The sequence below is a fragment of the Fringilla coelebs genome, assembly GCF_963513975.1.
Source record: "Fringilla coelebs genome assembly, chromosome: 3".
In the NCBI taxonomy this organism is placed as follows: Eukaryota; Metazoa; Chordata; class Aves; order Passeriformes; family Fringillidae; genus Fringilla; species Fringilla coelebs.
Window position 1 is genome coordinate 112299443 of NC_140030.1, and position 16479 is coordinate 112315921.

The 16479-nt window shown below is 39.0% G+C and overlaps 1 protein-coding gene across 7 annotated transcripts in view; it reads right to left on the reverse strand.

Annotated features, from left to right (window-relative positions):
- The window catches only part of USP34 (ubiquitin specific peptidase 34), a 112959-nt gene that overhangs the window by 35200 nt on the left and 61280 nt on the right, over window positions 1-16479 (reverse strand). For 6 of the 7 annotated variants that reach the window (XM_084203103.1, XM_084203106.1, XM_084203104.1 and 3 more), the window contains 17 exons: window positions 16328-16454; window positions 16086-16233; window positions 14331-14431; window positions 13325-13534; window positions 12578-12703; window positions 11708-11830; window positions 11509-11592; window positions 11105-11191; window positions 9621-9821; window positions 8206-8288; window positions 6636-6676; window positions 4643-4767; window positions 3395-3547; window positions 2350-2454; window positions 1822-1877; window positions 1600-1720; window positions 182-365 (listed from right to left, as the gene is read on the reverse strand). In XM_084203103.1, coding sequence (XP_084059229.1) covers window positions 182-365; window positions 1600-1720; window positions 1822-1877; window positions 2350-2454; window positions 3395-3547; window positions 4643-4767; window positions 6636-6676; window positions 8206-8288; window positions 9621-9821; window positions 11105-11191; window positions 11509-11592; window positions 11708-11830; window positions 12578-12703; window positions 13325-13534; window positions 14331-14431; window positions 16086-16233; window positions 16328-16454 — 2075 coding nt within the window. The remainder of the gene's footprint in view (window positions 1-181; window positions 366-1599; window positions 1721-1821; window positions 1878-2349; window positions 2455-3394; window positions 3548-4642; window positions 4768-6635; window positions 6677-8205; window positions 8289-9620; window positions 9822-11104; window positions 11192-11508; window positions 11593-11707; window positions 11831-12577; window positions 12704-13324; window positions 13535-14330; window positions 14432-16085; window positions 16234-16327; window positions 16455-16479) is intronic. The other variant, XM_084203102.1, reaches the window with a different exon arrangement.

A 16479-nucleotide genomic window follows, 5' to 3' on the forward strand; every position in this document is an offset into this window, starting at 1 on the left:
CACAATAATATTCAAGAATGGGTGATATGGAAATAAATTATTATGGGATTTCATTTGGTAGGTGAGCAAAGATGCCAACACTTGTGTGACACTGCTCCAGGTGACAGGGGATAAAGAGCAGAGCTATGAAGGGAATTCCCAGAGCAGAGTTAGTGGCCACAAACTCTCCAGAGGTTCTTACACTGCATGTGCTGTGCCATGACCCAGTTGTGGAGCAGCCTGTAGTTCTCCACTGAGCCTTTCACCATTTCCACCAGCAAGTCATAAGCAGCAGCCCTGGAGGAGTGGGACTTGCACTTGGGCTGCTGTCTGTCCTTCAGACTGGGCAGGAGGAACAGGAGGTTGAAGATGTCCCTCAGAAACTCCTGGAAAACAGTTAAACTGGCACACTGAGCAGCCTGCATGTATTCTTAAAACATGAAACATAAATCAACAATTTTCTAGGAACTTCTGCACACTTTCTGGACCCCTATCATGCAGAAGTTTCTGACTTGAATACAAGTTCTGAATCACAAATGTCAACAATTTATATTGCATGAAGTGCACTGTAACCATATTACAGGCTAAAGAGGAACATACTGATTGGAAAAGAATCAAAAAATATGATTGGTTTTATGATAACCTGACAAACCAGACGTGGATTTGCAGTTACTTTTAGGACTAGCTTCTCAAGCTTTTCTTAAGCTTGCCATACATCCAAGCTACATAAACCTGACCTTTCTTTGCATACCTCTATCTTAATTTCCACATCCTCCTCCACACTGCACTCTGTGAATTGAATTCTTACTCTAATTTAATCTGCAAGCTCTCGCTAAGTTAAATACATTTATCCAGCAAAAGAGAAGCAGTCTGTTCAAATGCTGTCAGCAATGTCACATTTGGACAACCAAATTACCTTCAGGGCCATTTTATGGCAACAGAATAAACAGACAAGATATAAACAACATCATCAGACACCAGGGTCTACTCTTCAGCTAAAAAGGCCCAATAATAGAGCCTACAGAAAAAAAAAAATCAATCTAAAGTTGTTTACACACAATTTGCCTTTTTTTTTTAAGACAACGCAGTTCTCAAAGATAAAATAAATAGCTTTAATATAAATAAAATCGTTTTAATATAAACAAACAGTTTTGATACAAATAAAATAGTTTTTTAGCAAACTTCCCCTGTTTTACCACTTTTGCACCTTACATGTACAGGTGGAATGCAATAATCTCGTAACAGATCTCTGCCACTGCACAGGTGTGGATTAAACTGTTACTTTTAGATTAGACTGCCCAGCATCTAGTCAAAATCATCTGTTCTTAAGGACTTAAACCAGTTAATGCTGGTCAATAGAAAAAACATTTAAAGACAAGAAATGAAACCAGATAAAACTTGAGGGATGGAAGAATTCTATCTTGGAAGAATTCTATCCTGGAATTACATAGCAAGAGAAGGAACTGTATGTGCTGCTTGTTAATAAAGGAACGTGTGTGGGTTTGTCCATCATCCTAAGGCTAGAAATATGACAAACTTTCATATATGGAGCCCTGCAATCCAGATGTGGTGAAAAAGGCCCAGATTTGATCTCTTAGTGTGCTGCAGTGCCCTGCTCACCTGGCCCTCCCGGGAGAATTTGAAAGGCGGTTTGTGCTTGATGACGCTGGTGGCGAGGCGCAGCAGCCCCGTGAGCCCGTCATCCTCGATGTTCCCGTCCTGGTGGTCCAGGATCTCCCTGCTGCAGGGCACACACAGGGACAGAAGGAATGTCACAGCTCTGCCCCGCTGCCACTGCAGCCAGGGCACGCTGCAAGGGACACTGCTGGGGGCACAGCTCACCTCCTAATGCAGTCAGCCAGGTGTCTGGCCAGAGCATCCAAATCCAGCAGGGTGGTCTGATCCAAAAGAAAGGAAAGAACACAAACGGGAAAGAATTATGGAGGAAATGTTATTACTGCACACAGAAAACCAGAGATCATTCAAACTCATTTTCAGGCATGCTCTAAGGTAAGTTTTCTGATTTATGCTAAGTGGCTGCTAAGGGAATTTAACTCTTTCAGCTTTAATCAAATACTTGATTAGCTCCTCCTTGGAACACACTGGAATTATCAACAGTGTATTTATCACAGGTAATTACACTATTCCCATGTCTGTGACCTTCAACTAAGTTCACCTTGTGTGTTACAACCCCCCTTTCTTGACCCTACAGAGTCACTACATGAAGCTTCAAGAGCTACTAAGTACAGAGTAAACTGGGAGATGGAAAACATCCAAGAGCTGCTCACAGTCCATCAGATCCTAAGAAAAAATGTCTGAAGACTCTCATTAAAAGCAATAAACACTGGTATGAACACAAGGCAAACCTACCTGACTTGCATCTTTGACATGAATGTTATCAATCAGTTTGCACAGCAGCCAAAAATACTCCTTACAACCAGGTCGCAGCACAGCTTCCTCTTCATAATCCTCTATCTGTGGAAAGAAATTGCTTTTGTTCTGAAGCAGAACACAAAACAGCTGTATTAAAAAAGCACAGTGAAGCCAGTAACTGTGTTACAAGAGTATTGCTTTCTTCAAGCCTCCAAGGTGAGTATAAGAACAATGTATTTTACAAGGGTAACAGTGTATGCTCTGTTTTTCTTCTGCAATATTTATTAATTTTCTTGAAAAACTGTCAGGATGATCTGCCAGACCTGTAAAAGATTTGTGGAACAGTGTGGAGTCATCCCACCCACTGCAAATCACAAAAATATTCAGGATTAGACTGGACAAAACATGAAAAACTTGGGTTGATTTCAATTAGTAAATACATCTCTAATTTTAAACTCTCCTGAAAAGCAGATACATATTGCAAAATCTTCTGTAGATTGTTCTAATTTAACTTTTTAAAAATATCTGTGTACATGAACACTGAAATTTAAAAACAAGAGCACCTTCCAAAAGCTGTCCTGCATTTCTCCAGGCACAGCCAAGCTGTAAATTACTGCAGGGTCACATTTTTGGAAAGTTTCTGGAAACATCTAAACCAGAAGCCTTCACATCTCTGTGTATCTGAAACAGTATGTCAGACACAGCAATAACTACCATGCTACCATGTTTAGCTTTTATATTTTAAATTATAAAATATATATTATATATTACATTGTTAAGGACTTAAATCCTTAACAATATATATGATATGTGTTATTATTTATATATAATATTAAATTATTATAGATTATATTAAACTATTTATTTTACATCTTATAGTTTTCTATTTTACTTTTTAATATTAGTTTTAATTTTTAATTGCAACTAATTAATTCAATTAATTTCTCTTTTTTTTTTTAATATGAATTTTAAATTTTTTTACTTTTTTACATTAATTTGAAATTTATCTTTGAGGAAGTCTTGTCAGTTTTTAAATTCTTACCCTAATTGGTTTCAGAGCTTGAGCATCAGGGAGGAATTTTAGCAAGGTTGATGCAGCCAGCAGCAGAAAGGAACGATTGATGGAGTCTCCCCCATCCAGGCCAGAGAGAGACAATTTGTACAAACCATTGCAGGACTCATGGCGAACTGCAGTCTGGGAAAAATAATGAAATTAACTTGATTACACACATTTTTGGAAGGTTTTTTCTTTTGTATAGGTACATAAATTCCTCTCATAATATCCAAGAGGTTATCAGGGTTGAATGCGTCTTTCTAAAACAGGGATTAGAAATAAGGTGCATTTAAACTGCTACTATTCTAATTAAAAAGATTATTTGCTTGTGCTCTGTGTCTCAAGTTATGTATTTTCCATGGGAATGATTGCAGTGACTAGAATAGAAAATATCACATCAGGCAAATCAAGGAAATCTATGTGAATCCTCAATTTACCCTTACTCTTTCATAACTACTAATTAATTTAATTTCACTAGAAAAACTATTTTCTTCTTCCTTTTATTAAGAAAAATATCCACAGTCTAATCAACCTTTGAAAGTTTGCACTCTCTCATTTCCAGGGATTTTAAATGGAGCCAGCCTGCAAGCTTTTCCTGTGCTTGAGTAATAAAACAACAGATAAGAATTATCACACCATGTCCACCTTGCACCTTTAAGCAATCACCAATAAATACAAAAAAATTCTACTGTAAATATAATTGATGCAATTTTTAAGCCTTTATTCCATTTAAGCCTATGGACCACCTTTAGTAAAAAATAAGTCTAGCTTTAGTAAAAATTTGGTTTAGCTTTAGTAAAATATTCCTTAAAGCTAGACCAGTCTTTGGTCATGACAAAGGTTTTTGTATCAATTCTCATTCACCTGATTTTGTGATTCTAAGCATAGAAAAATAAATAGTAAAAAAAAAATAAATCTAATCATGTAAAAAACATAATGGGGGAAGTACATTTCAGCTAATTCAAGTCAGGTGGCATCACCCAGAAATTTCAACAAATTACCCAGAAATTTCAACAAATGGCAATGAAAAAATGACCTCCACACAGAAGCCAAGGAGAAAGGTGAGAGTTTATAACCTGGTTTGCCAGGTGCCACCTTCCAATGATCCCTTCTTACCCAGCACTGCAAGGAACTGAAGCAGATCCTGCCCCTTTGAGCAGGAAAACACAAGTCTTGGATTGAAGGCAAGCCAAAGGTAATGACACTAATTAGGAACCAAGCTCCTCATTAGCATACCTCTGGAATCAGCAGGGTGAGTTTCTTGAGCCAGTCCTGCAAATGGTCACTGTCAGCCAGACTGGATTTCACCAAGGAGCAGCAGTGAGCCCAGCTCACCAGGAGCCACATGGAATAGTGAGTGACTGCAAGAGCAGAGAAACCCCCTGTCAGCACAGCAAAGGCTTCCTGGGCAGAAGGGCTGCACAGCCCAAAATGACTTATTTCAGTCACAATAACAGGCAAGACAAAATCTCTCTTGGCACTTAGGATACAAAAACCTCAGAGTTTTACCAATATGCTGATTAAATACTCACCACTGTATTAATGATGACCATCCAATTAGATGATCAATTAATATTAGAAATATTACCAGTGAGGGGCACAGTCCTTTCCTAAATCTCTACTTCTTGACCTGTGAGCTGGTGCTTTTTATCATATCTTCACAATGATTTCCTGTTTTGTACTAATTTCTCTGGCCACGTTTGTGTTACTCAAACAAAAGTTCCATTTCAATCACCCTGCAGCCCCCAAGGAAATTTGGAAATTCTTAGGTCGTGTCTTTGCAATGAAATCAGAATGAGAATTTTGCAGTGCTTCAGACTCCATCCAGTGTCACCTTTCCTCTGGTAATAAGGCCAGCATGCTTTCCAGGACTACCACTTCAATTACTCCATTTTCTGAAGGAATTATCAGCAGAGAAACCATTCCTCATCTTTCATTATTTAGGAGAGAGACTGCCAGCAGCAAGAGCCCAAGCACAGACCTATCAAATGAATGGCAGCAATTTCTGGGGCCAATATCATCTGGGATTTATTCCTAGCAAACAAGGCCTGAACACTCAATTACAGATGTGTCCAGAGCAGCTTTTTATGGACCCCACCTGTTTTGCCAATGAAGCTTTTCCTCGTGGCAGAATAAAGAAAGCTGCTCTTGGAATAAGGTCTGAATTTAACTTTTCAGGTGCAATCAGAGTTTATTCCTGGTATCTCCCTCACCTTCTACTTAACTTCCACCTGAATTTCCTATTTTCTTCTTTGCAAAGTGGTACATTTCCATAGAATCCTGCTTGCATACCTCTGCCACTGGTTATTAATGCAGGATGTAGTGCAGTATGGCACTGGTCTGAATTTGCTGTTCTCCTCATGGATGCAACTTGAGCTGAAAATTCTCACATGGAATTTCTGCCACAAGCCCAATAAGAAATGTTTTGGCAAGAGAGAAGCAGCTGAAAAACTCACTTAGCAAAAGATGCTTCCAACCACTGCCCCAGCTTTACTCCCAAAATAAACTGAATTTCCCCCCCTTCCTGGTCTTAGATAAAGTTTGGGGAGCAGGAATGGGGGAATGGGGAGCAGATGGGATTTAGTCTGGAAAGAGGATTGGGAGAATCTCAATGATGTTTCAGCCAGAAACAGAAGCAGGAAAAAGCCAGACAGGAATTCTCTGGAATGCTTCATCAGGGAAAAACCCAGACTGGATTTCACCTGGAATTACAACAGGAGGAAAACCAGGACCAGATTTCACCTGGAATTAGGCATGAAGGAAAAGCGAACTGGATTTCTCCTGGAATTAGGACTGAAGGAAAACTGGAGTGGATTTCTCCTGGAATTAGGACTGAAGGAAAACTGGAGTGGATTTCTCCTGGAATTAGGACTGAAGGAAAACTGGAGTGGATTTCTCCTGGAATTAGGACTGAAGGAAAACTGGAGTGGATTTCTCCCAGGAAGTGGCTCAGGGAAAAACCTGGACCAGATTTCACAGAAAATCCAAATGGGGGAAAACATGGACTGGGTTTCCCCTGGGAAGTGGATTGGGGAATAACCACGACCAGATTTCAACCTGAATCCAGACTGGGGAAAAAGCCCAGACTGGATTGCACTCAGAACCAGGGACATCTCCTTGGAGTAAAATGATTTTCCATCATTCTAATGGTGGAATAAACCAAAATAATAAATTATCAATTTGCTGTCCCTATTATTAGTTCCTGACACAGCTGTTTTGCAGCACTGACCTTCATGCCTTGACCTGTGATCAGACTGAGCCTTCAACACCCTGATGGGAAGAAGAGAAAATCATTTGAATTTTATCACAGCACATAACAGATTATCACTCAGAAATACAAGTACACACAAGGCACAACACAGTTACTCTTAAGTAACCACTTGGAAAAATGATTCATCTCAAAAGGATTCATTGCTTGCAGGATTCAAACTTAGCAACAATACTAAAACTATGAAAACCTTCAAATCCCCCCCATAAAGCTTTACTGACTACAAGATTAAAAGCCAAGGAGAAGTACCCACAGCCCCTTCTTTATTTTATCCAAAACAGAGGTGTCAGAGCTAAGAACTGACCCATACAGAAGAAATTTAGTTTTCTTCATAAAGGAACCACACTCTGAATAAGCATTTGCAAACTTTAAATGTTTCTATTTATTTACTTCCATTTTTATTAATTACAATAAAAGGTTATGAAACCAAAAATATAGGATATATCTTAAAAAATTTTCCTGCAACTCAACTAGAGGTCAAAGTTAAGCACACTTGCAGACTGGAAACGTTCTGAATCTCCTTAACAATCTTTTAAAAATAAGGTAAAACAACTATCCATCACTTGGAATCAATTCTACAACACCAATGTAGCAAAAACCTGACCTCCCCAGCATCAGTGTGCCTGCCACAATGCAGCCTTACACAGAATTGCTTTTCTCAGGATAAAAAGGCAACAGGACCAAAATCTCCAATAGGTCAGATTTTGCCTTCAGTATCAGCAGGATGGGAAAAATAAGTAAAAACTGACAGACAACTAAGCAACATGAAAGTGAATTTATTTGAATTTCTCCTTTATGCTGCCTTGAAATTGAGAATGCTCTGGAGAAAACAAAGAAGGGATTTTGGTGTCACAGACATATTTTATGAAATATTCTTTTGCTAGGATTTTTCTCCTGAGAAGCTGAGAGGCCTCAGAAATGAAATGTAAACAATGATTTTCTGCTGCTGTGGGATGCAACAGGTGCATCTGTGATTGGTCCCATGTGGTTGTTTCTAATTAATGGCCAATCCCAGTCCAGCTGTCTCAGACTGTCTCGGTCAGTCACAAGATTTTATTACCATTCCTTTCTATTCCTTTCAAGCTTTCTGATGAAATCCTTTCTCCTATTCTTTAGTATAGTTTTAGTATATCATTTTCTTTTACTATAATATATATCATAAAATAATAAATCAGCCTTCTGAAACATGGAGTCAAGATTCTCATCTCTTCCCTCGTGCTGGGAGCCCTGTGAACACCTCCACATTTGGTGATCCCGAGTGAGGAGCATTCCCACATTTTGGCAGGAGAATTTGTGTCATTTCCAGTTTATCCATCCACGCCTTACACCCTGAGCACAGAGCTCTCTTCTCCCCCCTCTCCCCTCTGCAGGAGGTGACTAAGAACAGCAAGTGCAGAGCCTCTGGAGCTCAGTGTGATGTGGCTGCCAGTGGGAGCACAGCTGGAAGAGCCCCGGGGTGGGTCCTGCAGGGAAGCAGCGATGGAAATGCGCACACTCATCAGCTTTATCACAAAAATAAGAAGATTTGTACCTAGGTGCCAAGTTGTCATATGTATAAGCAACTGACATAAGTCGCTGAATCAAACTGGTTCCCTGGACAAGTACAAGAAACACCTTTAAAAATTGAAGTCGAAAGAAAAAAAAAAAAAAAAAACAAGTTAATATAACAACAAGCTTTTTGATCTGTTTTTTTAATTATACACACTGTGTGAATCTAAATCAACCCACCTGTGCAGAGGAGGAAGGATCAAAGGCAAATCACAGCATCTTCACAGTTAACAATTTACTGGTTTTATTAAAGCAGAGCTAAAATCCCATGTTTCACTGACTAGGTCTAGATGCTAAAATTTCATTCTCTAAAGAAGACAATTCAACTGAATAGGAAAATCAACCATTTATTCAATCCTTTTAGTAAAAACACGGTGTTTTTTTAAAGCATAAACTACTCACAGCCTTTTAAAAACCTTCTGTTTGAGGAGACAGGGCTGAGGATGAGGTTGGACACTTAAATTTTGCCTATCTCTGTGATCAACACATTTTACTGACTAACCACTCTCTAAAAATATTCATCTTTAGCCAAATGACAGACTACACAGAATATTAAAATGCAAGTGTGAAGAAAATCTTAAAATACTGAAATATCAAAGCCACAGCAATCAAAAATACTAATCAATTGACAACTAAAAATTTAAAGCCAGTCAGAGAAAACAACAGCAGCATTTACATATTCAAAAATTTAATACATGTGGTAAGTTCCCTGTATGACAGTAGCCCTGGTGATTTAGGGATTTACCAGAAAAGGCTGATATTTATAGAATAGTTAAGGTCTTTCCAGGTATAACAAAGGGGAAGTTTGGCTCCAGCTCAGAGTCCAGACCTGCAGTTTTTGGCAGTCACAGCTGGTCCTGTGCCCAAGAAAGCTGATTTACACTGAATGTTCCCCTGATGCCAAAATATCCCATGTGCTCAGCCTGCCTTAGGAAATCAGCATGCAGGAATCTGGCAGGAAGGTTCACAGCTGCAGGTAAGCTCACACCCACTCAGATATCCCTAAAAAGGTTATTTTTGTGTTTACTAAAGGAACCCAACATGGATTTAGTGAGGACAAGGGCAGCTCATGTTATAAATACAGGTTAATAATAATATGCTACTGTAAAAAAGGACTGATCAATTCAGGAAGCAAAATCTAAGAAACAGGGACAAAGCACTAGAATTCTGAATTCCCAATTAATGTGTTCATCAATCACCAAAACACCTCTTGGTTGCCAAAAACTCTTCAAATACTTTTCTAGAGAACAAGTACGAGATCAATTATATTACTGAGCTCAATCACTACTACTAACTTTTCCACTCCATGACTTTATAACTAAAATAAGGACTTCACATTTACTCTTTTAGCAAAGGAGTTGCTTCCTACAGCTCCCAGAACCTCTGTGTGTCTCCTACCTCTGTCAGCCGGGGGATATGAAGGCCCTTGACGTGGTCACTCGTGGTTTTCCTGGACTTGCCCGGCCACGTCCTTTTCCTGTGGCTCTCTGCTACCCCAGACCAGGCAAAGACATCGTGGTAAGCCAGATCCAGATCTGAGGGATCCACTGCAAACTGGCAGATCAGCTTCAGCAAGCAAGCAAGACAGTCCAGCTGCCACTGGGATGGGGAAGGAAAAGAAATCTGTCACCGTCATATTTTCTGGAGAAATTCCCTCGCCCAGGATTCTTCTCCTGGGAAGCTGAGAAGCCTCAGAGAAAAAGGAAAACAATATCTCATTTGCTTCCCCTGGGTTTTGCTGCTTTGGAATGTGTTTGGAGATATTTTATCCAACAGGTGGTTGTTTCACTGGTCTCATGTGAATTGTTTTAACTTAATGACTGTGGAGGTGTTCACAGGGGTCCCAGCACGAGGGAAGAGATGAGAATCTTGACTCCATGTTTCAGAAGGCTGATTTATTATTTTATGTTATATATTATAGTAAAAGAAAATTATATATGAAAAGAATAGAAGAAAGGATTTCATCAGAAGGCCAGCAAGGAATAGAAAGGAATGATACCAAAAGCTGGTGACTCTCAAAGAATCCGAGCCAGCTGACTGGGATTGGCCATTCATTAGAAACAACCACCATGGACCAATCAAAGCTGCACCTGCTGCATTCCACAGCAGCAGAGAATCATTGCTTTTCTTTTCCTCTGAGGCTTCTCAACTTCTCAGGAGAAAAATCCTGGCAAAAGAATTTTTCATAAAGTATGTCTGTGACAAATGACCAATCAGGGCCAAGCTGTGTCGGGACTCTGGAAGGAGTCACCAGTTTTTACTGTTTTCTTTTAGCCTTCTGCCTGTATCCTTTCTGTATTCTTTAGTATAGTTTAGTTTAGTAGTCTTTCATATAATATGATATAATAAAATCATAAATTAGCCTTCTAAAAACATGGAGTCAGGTTCATCATTCCTCCCTTTATCAGGGAACCCCACAAATACAAGAGAAATCTTCAATTTTGAGGGATTTATTTATTCAATGCCTGCTATGGAATTTGCAACTGAAAACCTCAGCAAGGTATAAAGGACAAAAATCTAGAAGTAACTTGAATTTAGCTCAAACTAATGATAGAATAATAATGAAAAAGATGATTATTAGTCATTCTTATAGAACATAGAAGAATAGACAACCCTCCCCAAAATCCACAGAAAAACAGGAAGGGTGGTTTTAAAAGATAAAAAAGCAGAAGTATATGTATACTTTCTTTTTTTAAATAAGGTCTTCCAGGCATATAAAATATTCAAAAAAAAGATGCTACTACATAGACTCTGGTGGTCTCAATCAGAGAATGGATCTCTTTCACAACAGAAAAATAACTGTAACAAAGGCTCAAAGTATTAAAAGTCTTTACAAATACCAGGAATGTTATTCTGGAGAGAAAGGCAGAGTGAACACCTACCACAGTCCACGATTCCTGCTCCTTAGGCTCTAGGATTCCAGAATTGAAAATTTCCAGTAACTGTTGGAGCCCTCCAGCAGCAACAAACTGTAAGCATATATTGGAATCAATGTGAGAAAAAGCAGATACAGAAATACCACTAAGATCAGTTAGATACCAACCTAAGCTTTATAAATTAATAAATTACAAACTATTCGGCTGGATATTTTATGAAAACAAATGAAATAATTGTACATGGCCACCACAAATTTACAAGCCTGATAACACAGAAAAACTTGCAAATGTTATCCCTAAATTTGAGAGAAAAGATTTTTTTGATAGATAATGTTTTAAATGGGTTTTTATTTTATATTTCTCCTGAAAAATTGTCTTAAGTATCATAGAATACTGTAGGAAAAACAAACCTTGCAGCTCCACGTGTTTTTACTGTTTTCTATTTGATCTTCACTTGAATCATCTGAGTCTGGGTAAAGATCACTGTAACTTCCCTAAAGATAAACAAGATTAGCTGTAAAAAGAGCTAAGGAATTGCAATATTATAGAATAAATCACCAATCTGTGACTGGTTCAGAGAAACACTGAGATTCTGTGCAAGGGAATTACCGTCGATTCCCGTCTTATCCTCCTGTTGGGCTTCCCCAGAGCCTCAATGATCTCCAGGGCATACAAAAGTTTATGGGCACTTTTGATTCGCAGGAGGTCCTTCCAGCTAAAGCCATCATTACCCTTAGAAGATGAAAAAAAGATAAAAAACAATTAATACAATTATATGTAATGCTTATCTATCTAAAAATTCAAGGAGAGGATTTTTCAAGTGGCACGGATGAATTATTTGGGGTTTAATTTCATCTGTTATCTGAAATTAGACAATATCAAACAGATTCCTATACATGATTAACAATCTGAATAATGAAAAGGCAACATCATTACATGCTAAAATACACACAATTTCACATTAGAGGAAAGCAAATGTCACACTGTAACTGCCACCAAAACTTTGATGCATGCGTGCATAAAAAGCTGTAATGTCTACAATCTGTTAGGATGCAATTTCAACCACTTTTAAAGAGGCTGAATAATATTTTTATCTATAGAAATCAACTGTGCTTCCAAGCAAGCCGTGCTGTGAGCTGAGGGAATAAAGTCCAAAAGTATCACTATCACAACAGGCACAGTGTTAAAGCCAGGCTGCAGCTGAAGAAACTGCTCTTTCCATCCAAGTAAAAAGATTGTGATCATTAGTACTGACTATTCTTTTAATTTATAAAATAAACTTTGAAAAGAAAAGATAAAAACAAACTTTGGGAGCTAAGCTGACATCTCTGTTAGTTTTAGGTTTATTAGGTTTACTCTTGTCTCAGCACACTTAACAGATTTACTGCATAACGTTCTTATTTGGGGAAATTTCAGCTAAAGCACTGGATGCTAAAAAAATGGAGTATAACAGAGAAAAACATGTAAAATTTGGTTCACCTGCTCATCAGAAATATTCTGGAATGCCTGCAGCATATTGGGGCATGTTGGTAGGAGCATTAACAGTTCCCAGACCCGTCTGGATAAGTTTTCTGCATGGAGATGGAGCTCTTCACACCTTGCACTCTGACAAACATAACCACAACCATTCTTACTGTGAACTTCTTTGAGAAAACGACATGTCAAAGCCCAAAAATCTATTTATTTGTAGTTAAGAAGCTGTTTCCTATCTAATAACTAAATCCATAATTAGGACATGATAATTGAGGTCTCAACTTGCAAGAAACTAAGTTACATGATCTTTAAACCATATCACATATTTTGAAATATTTAAATGCAGATAAAACTTATAAATAAATGACAGGGTCAAATGTACTATATATGATTTAATTTCCCTCAAGCTAATTATGGCATACAAGATGAAGCTTGGGTTTTTGCAATAAAACTTTACAAACCTTTCTTCAAGCCAATTCCCATTATGAGTCACCACATCATCTTAACTAATCAATATCATTTCTTAAGTATTGCTTTTATAGCTTCTACAATATTTAGAACATTCAAATGTATCAGAACAATATTATTGCTAAGAAAAAAGGAGAATTATAAAGATTTTACCACATGAATGAGCAGGCATTAAACATCTCTAGCACCTGAACAGAGTAGACAAAAAATAGCCTACACAGGAAAAGCAGATCCAGTGAAGTAAGACTTAAATGTAATTGTTCTAATAAAATCCCTCTAAATTACCTCACTATCCTCCATAGCCACTTCTCCAGAAGGAGGCTTAAAAGAGGCCAGCATCTCTAACAAATCAAACAGGGTGGTGAGATGAGGTTCCTGCAGGAGTAAGAGCATTGGAATGTTGTCCTTCTGAGGAGGAGGTAGGCAGGAGGCTGGGAGCTGGACACCTTCACCCTTGCGTTCCCTCCTGGGGGCACCCAGGGACACAAACACCATCTGCAGCAGGGACAAGGAGCAGAGAGACAGCTTCAGGACAAGCATGGGATGTTTTCACAAGGGGCACAATTAAAAAAATTAAAGACAATATTTTGTTTTGTAGTCAAATCTTGGCTTTGCGGCATTTTCAGCAAGTGCCACAAATGAAGTTTGGGTTTGATTTCACTTAAGGCATTCATGGTGTAGCTGCACTTGATGCCTCAGGTTTAGCTTTTCTATTGCTCAGGTTCTGTGCTGCATTAGTGTGTGGGTCTGAGGCTCATATTAGGGGATGGTGATCTCTGTGCACGGAGCAGGGAGACAAAACAATTCCTGCTGTAGCTGGGGACAAGGACAAATGACCCAGATCTCAGGCCCAAGAGCATAATGGCAGAATGAAGAGAAAAAACAAGAAGGATGAGACTTGATGGGCTGGAGCTGGAATTGGACAATTAGCTCCAAGGTGCAAATGGAGCAGAACTGATCCCAGGGAGAGACCCCGTGCCCGGCTGTGCATTTTGGGACCATTCTGGTTCACCTGGGGTGCAGCCCTGGCTGGGCTCTGGTGCTGCCCAAGGTGCATCCATGGAGGAGATCCTTTGGATAAATCCCTGCTTTATTCTTTGGCTCTGTCCAGCCTCTGCTCTAGGTCAACCCTCACAAGGCATCAATCACACTCCTGATTCTGCCCCTGAGGCTGGGGAGACTCCAGTCCTGAGCTGGCATCAGCCAGGGATTGCTCCCAGCCAGCCCCAGGTGCAGGACCAGCTGCAGAAGACAAGAGCCAAGCCTGGCCACAGCAGCCATGCTGCAGTACCTGCATGTCCTTAAAGCCCAGCTCGTGCAGCGTTTTCTCATCATAGTCAGTTGTCAGCTCGTGCCCAGATGAAATCATTCTCACAGGTCCCATGAGGCCACCTAGGATAAAAGCCTATTTCAGCAGAATTCTGGAATCATTGTTCCAGTTTCACAGTTTTAACAGTACGCCCCTCAGCAGAGGCAAAAACTTGCTGCCATTTCCTTAACAAAAGTGGTTATTACATTAAACTAATTTAAACTTGCATAAATAAACGAAATTTACTTGCATAAATTTACTTCACTTGCATCTGTATTCACAAATAACCTTTGCAACACCAGGTCACCCAACTTTGTAGTGGAAAGTGTTTATAATAGAAATTCAAACATGCCTTCCACGTTTAGTAGTAAATGACACTGTGCCACAGAAGGATAATAGAAAATAATTGTGATCATCAACAAAATGCCTTGTACCACACACTCATGGTCAAGTCAAAGAAACATTGATTAATCTTACTTAAATGTAAGTTGGAACCAAATAAGTCACGCCCACTTCAGAAGGGAAAAACTGAGAACACCCTGCAAAGAACTCAACACTGAACAAGAAACCTGAACAATCAGAAGATGAAGAATTCAATTCCATTAGGTGCAGAAAACCAAGCCTCTCTTCTAACAAGCACACTGCCCAACATGACCATGTTTCTAAAATGCCAGTTACAACAAAAATAAATATTTTCTGCTATGTGGTGGAAAACAAGACAGTTTCTTTACTACAACTGCTTCTAATGAGTGGCTGGAAAAGGATTCTCTACAAAGAAGGCAATTAATGTGTCCAAAATTCAGTCTGGTTGACTTACATTGTGTCTCATTAAAATGTGTTTTTTAGAAGTTGTTAAACTGTGAAGAGCAAATTTAAATCATGTTTAAACAAATACTAATAGTGGGGTTGGAAAGAGCTGTTCATGGACAGAATTTATTCAGACAATTGTTCATTACATGCTAACTCATGCTTCTAATGAGAAAGAAAAACCAAGAAACATAAAGGAAATTCAGCAAACACTTTGAACAGCTGTAAGTGATAAGAATGCTGTAATATATAATATCAGGAATATAACACCCTCCTGAAGGACAAAGCAGGAATTTTCATTCACTCACAAACACAAAGAGGGAACAACAAGAGGACTCATATTCACTATACAAAGCAAGGTGATATTCCACATTAGCAGCCTCAAAGCAGGATGAAGAATCATTTCTGCTACTGGATGACCATAAATTAAAAAGCAATTGCAGGAGTAAGGAAAATCTTCCACCTGACTGGAATACATGTATACAGAGCATAAATTATGGATTTGAATAGTGGCTTCAAACTCTGACTCAATGGCAGAGGCAGAAGTGTATGAATCAGATGAAATACAGAATAAGATATACAGAAATGTAGAATTTTATCAAGTCATGTGCAACAGAATCTCCAGTTTACAGAAAATTACATCATTCAAACAACAAGAAGGAAAAATAATGTGGGGGAAAAATCTGCTGGAACATGGAATTTGGACAGATTCAAGGACTTAAAAGGATTTACATTTTCTTTGCTCTTCCAAATAAATGGCAGTGCTTAAGAAACAACACTATTAATTAGAAGAGAGGGTGATACTAATTTGAACTACAAGAAAAGAAAATACATCATAATAAATCATGCTTGCTTTGAGGTACCTGGGGAAAAAAAAACCCACAATCATTTAAGTTGTAAAGGCAAAACCTCCAGGTAGGAAGAGCTCACCAGGAAAATCCCCTTTGCGACTGCTTTGGCCAAACTCCTGCAGCTGTGCTTGCTGATTGATCTGCTCCTTCTGCAGATTTTCATACCAGTGGGTGACTTCTGCTCGCAGATCAGCCACCTGATCACTGGGGTACATTTCTATGGTCATCTGGAAGGAAAGAGGAGTTTGGTTTTCCCAAGAGAGCTCTGGGATTAGGGCACTGAGCAGGGGAGGGAGTGCCTGGAAAGGGATTTTCCCTCACCTTGTCAGGAAGCCCAGCTGGCTGACAGACAATCCTTAGAGGTAGAGACTGTTTGTCACTCAGGGCTTTCAAGTGACTGCTGATGCCAGTGCCTTCAATCTGCCACTGCCTCAGGTGATATGCAAACCTTAGGAAGCAGGGAAAAACATGGG